Source organism: Bison bison, unplaced genomic scaffold (genome assembly GCF_000754665.1).
Source record: "Bison bison bison isolate TAMUID 2011002044 unplaced genomic scaffold, Bison_UMD1.0 scf7180017847889, whole genome shotgun sequence".
In the NCBI taxonomy this organism is placed as follows: Eukaryota; Metazoa; Chordata; class Mammalia; order Artiodactyla; family Bovidae; genus Bison; species Bison bison.
This window is the reverse complement of record NW_011478462.1, coordinates 27,190-30,212: the sequence shown is the minus strand read 5'-3', so window position 1 is coordinate 30,212 and position 3,023 is coordinate 27,190. Positions and strand designations below refer to the sequence as shown.

Genomic DNA, 3,023 nt, shown 5'->3' with positions numbered 1-3,023 from the left:
AATTCTGGGCTGGGAGAAGCACAAGCTGGAATCAAGATTGCCGGGAGAAATATCAATAACCTCAGATATGCAGATGACACCACCTTTATGGCAGAAAGTGAAGAAGAACTAAAGAGCCCCTTGATGAAAGTGAAAGAGGGGAGTGAAAAAGTTGGCTTAAAACTCAACATTCAGAAAAGATCATGGCATCTGGTCCCATCACTTCATGGCAAATAGATGGGGAAATAATGGAAACAGTATCAGACTTTATTTTGGGGGGCTCCAAAATCACTGCAGATGGTGACCGCAGCCATGAAATTAAAAGACGCTTACTCCTTGGAAGAAAAGTTATGACCAACCTGGACAGCATATTCAAAAGGAGACATTACTTTGTCAACAAAGGTTCATCTAGTCAAAGCTATGGTTTTTCCAGTAGTCTCGTATGGATGTGTGAGTTGGACTATAAAGAAAGCTAAGCGCTGAAGAATTGATGCTTTTGAAGTGTGGTGACTCTTGAGAGTCCCTTGGGCTGCAAGAGATTCAACCAGTCCATCCTAAAGGAAATCAGTCCTGAATATTCATTGGAAGGACTGATGCTGAAGCTGAAACTCCAATACTTTGGCCACCTGATGCGAAGAACTGACTCATTTGAAAAGACCCTGCAGCTGGGAAAGATTGAAGGCAGGTGGAGAAGGGGATGAGAGAGGGAGATAATTGCATGGCATCACCGACTCAATGGACATGAGTTTGAGTAAACTCAGAGAGTTGGCGATGGACAGGGAGGCCTGGTGTGCTGCAGTCCATGGGGTCGCAAGAATCAGACATGACTGAGCGACTGAACTGAACCGGACTCACCCTTGAAGCTTCTGCTCAGGTCTAGGGGCCTCTGTAGTCACATGACCTCACCTAGCTGCACGTAGTCTGGGAGCGTCTTTACACATGGTGGCCTGTGCTCATGCCAAAATGAGGGTCCCGTGACTGAGGGTGAGGGATACCTTCAGAGTTAACCCTGTGGGACCACATACGCAGCCCTTGTACATCTCATCTGTATCTTGAGAGCCTGACATTTTCTTTCTTTATAAAACGTACAGCACACAAAGTGACATTAATGAAAATCAGTGCCAAAATCCAGTTCTGCAAAGCTAAGCTCAAACAGCAAATAGTTTCATGAAGTAACATATTTCCACAATTTGTGTTTTAAGTGACTGCCGAAGTCTAGTTAAAAGTGGCTGATCGAGGCTGAAGCCCGGTAGAATGCCGGTCTGCAGTCAACAGGGAGACCACAGCAGAGCCGAGATCTCTTCCACCTTGTAAGACAGGGAGCCCGCAGACCAATGGTGCCTGATCGACCAGGGGAGAGTCCTGAGAGAGGTAGCCTGGAGGCATTTCTAGGGGTGCGGGGGTGGGGGGTGGGCTGCAAGTCTTTGCCCAGCCTCAGGATCTGAAGTTTTTTCAACAGGGAAGTGACTAGAAGACACACAGGCCAAGGGCAGGCTGCAGTCACAGTGGTCTCCAACACCCTTGCTCCAGCCCATCCAGAACAATCTGGACCCAGGGTGCCCGTACCCTTCAATGCTGAGAAGTCCCAGAGTAAAGCCCTCCAGGTGCTGGCCCTCTCCCACGGTGGAGTCAGGGACCCCTAGGTGTTGAGGGAAGTCTCCCACAAGAAGAGGAGCCCCACCACAGAGGCAGGCCTGGGTGGGGGGTCTGGGGCCTGGAGCTTCCTCCTTGGGACGGTCCCAGGTCACCCCATTTCAGGATGTGGTGCTGCAGGAGAGTGTCCGGAGCTGGTGCGCTCCTTTCAGCACTGAGGCTTGCAGGACTGTACTGGGATCGCCACCCTGGCAAGGCACCTTGACTCTTGGCCTCATGTGGCCCTGGCATCACCAGATGGCCCACTTTGCCTTCCTCCCCCTCCCCAACAGGCACTGGACATCCTAGTCCCTCTCAGGAGGCTTGGCCCAGCCTGAGGCCTCTGTGCAGCCCTGCGTCAGTGCCCTGCCCCTCAGAACTCGGGTCGCCCCTGTCCTGGGCTGTTGCTCTGGGTGGAGCTGGGTGGGCTCAGCGGCTCCATCTCCATCCCATCTCTCGTGGGCACTCCCAGGAGGCCGGGAGAGGGGCTCCTCCTGCTGCACCCCAAGCCCACATCAAAGTTCTGGCCGACATTCCCCATACCCGGGGCCTCCTGTGTCCCCTTAGTTCCAGCACTGGAGATGGCGCCGTGGGGGTCTCTGGCGCCTCAGCTCCCATCAGGGCCCCAAGCGTTGCCCGCCATGCTTCCTCCTACTCAGCACTGGACCATGATGCACAGAGACCCCCGACGTTGGGAGAGTCCACTTGGGGCTGCAGTCAGGTCTGAGTGTCCACCCAGGCTCTCCTCCCAAGGCTGGCACTGGGGCCCTCATTCCTGCCACACGGTAAGTGGACCAGAAGCAGCCGAGCAGGGTGCCAGGCCCTGCAAGCAGTTTCTCACCACAGGGCCTGTGGCCCCACATACACAGCAGACAGCGGGCCAGGAGCCCAAAGGACATCTGAAACAGAACTGTTTATTTCCTAGGAAGAAGAGAACGTGGGGAACTCCCAGCTGCCTCCGTCACTTCCAGAAGAGCACGTTCCAGAAGAGCAGCCAGCAGGGGTAGAGGCCCAGAGCCAGCAGTGGGAAGAGCAGGGCGCCGTAGGTGTGGTGCTCCAGCACGCCCTGGGCCAGCGTGGCCAGGAAGAGCTGCCAGCCCTCGGTCAGGGAGAGCGGTGCCTCCTGCAGCTCCCGCCACAGGAACAAGCTGCCCAGGAGTGTAGCTGCTGGGCTCGTCAGCACCAGCAGGGCAGCGTAGAGCGCCCTGGGGAGGAGCAGAGGCACCAGGCGGGGAGGAGGAACGTGTGAGGTAGAACCCATGGGGAGGGGTGCGGGCTCTGCAGTGGGGGCTGAGCAGCACGTACCGGGGCCCAGAGGGCTTGGTGATGGCAGCAGCGGGTACCATGCTGGCGGCCAGTAGGAAGCCCAGAGAGAAGTTGGTGAGGGTGATGCAGGCCAGTTGTAGTGCCAG

The 3,023-nt window shown here is 55.8% G+C and overlaps 1 protein-coding gene across 1 annotated transcript in view; it reads right to left on the bottom strand.

The window, feature by feature from the left end:
- Positions 1–2,505: 2,505 nt before the first annotated feature.
- The window catches only part of GPAA1 (glycosylphosphatidylinositol anchor attachment 1), a 3,379-nt gene continuing 2,861 nt past the window's right edge, over positions 2,506–3,023 (bottom strand). The window contains 2 exon segments of the mRNA XM_010844049.1: positions 2,506–2,816; positions 2,917–3,023. The exon segment at positions 2,917–3,023 is cut by the window's right edge and continues 28 nt beyond it. Coding sequence (XP_010842351.1) covers positions 2,573–2,816; positions 2,917–3,023 — 351 coding nt within the window. The 3' untranslated portion in view covers positions 2,506–2,572.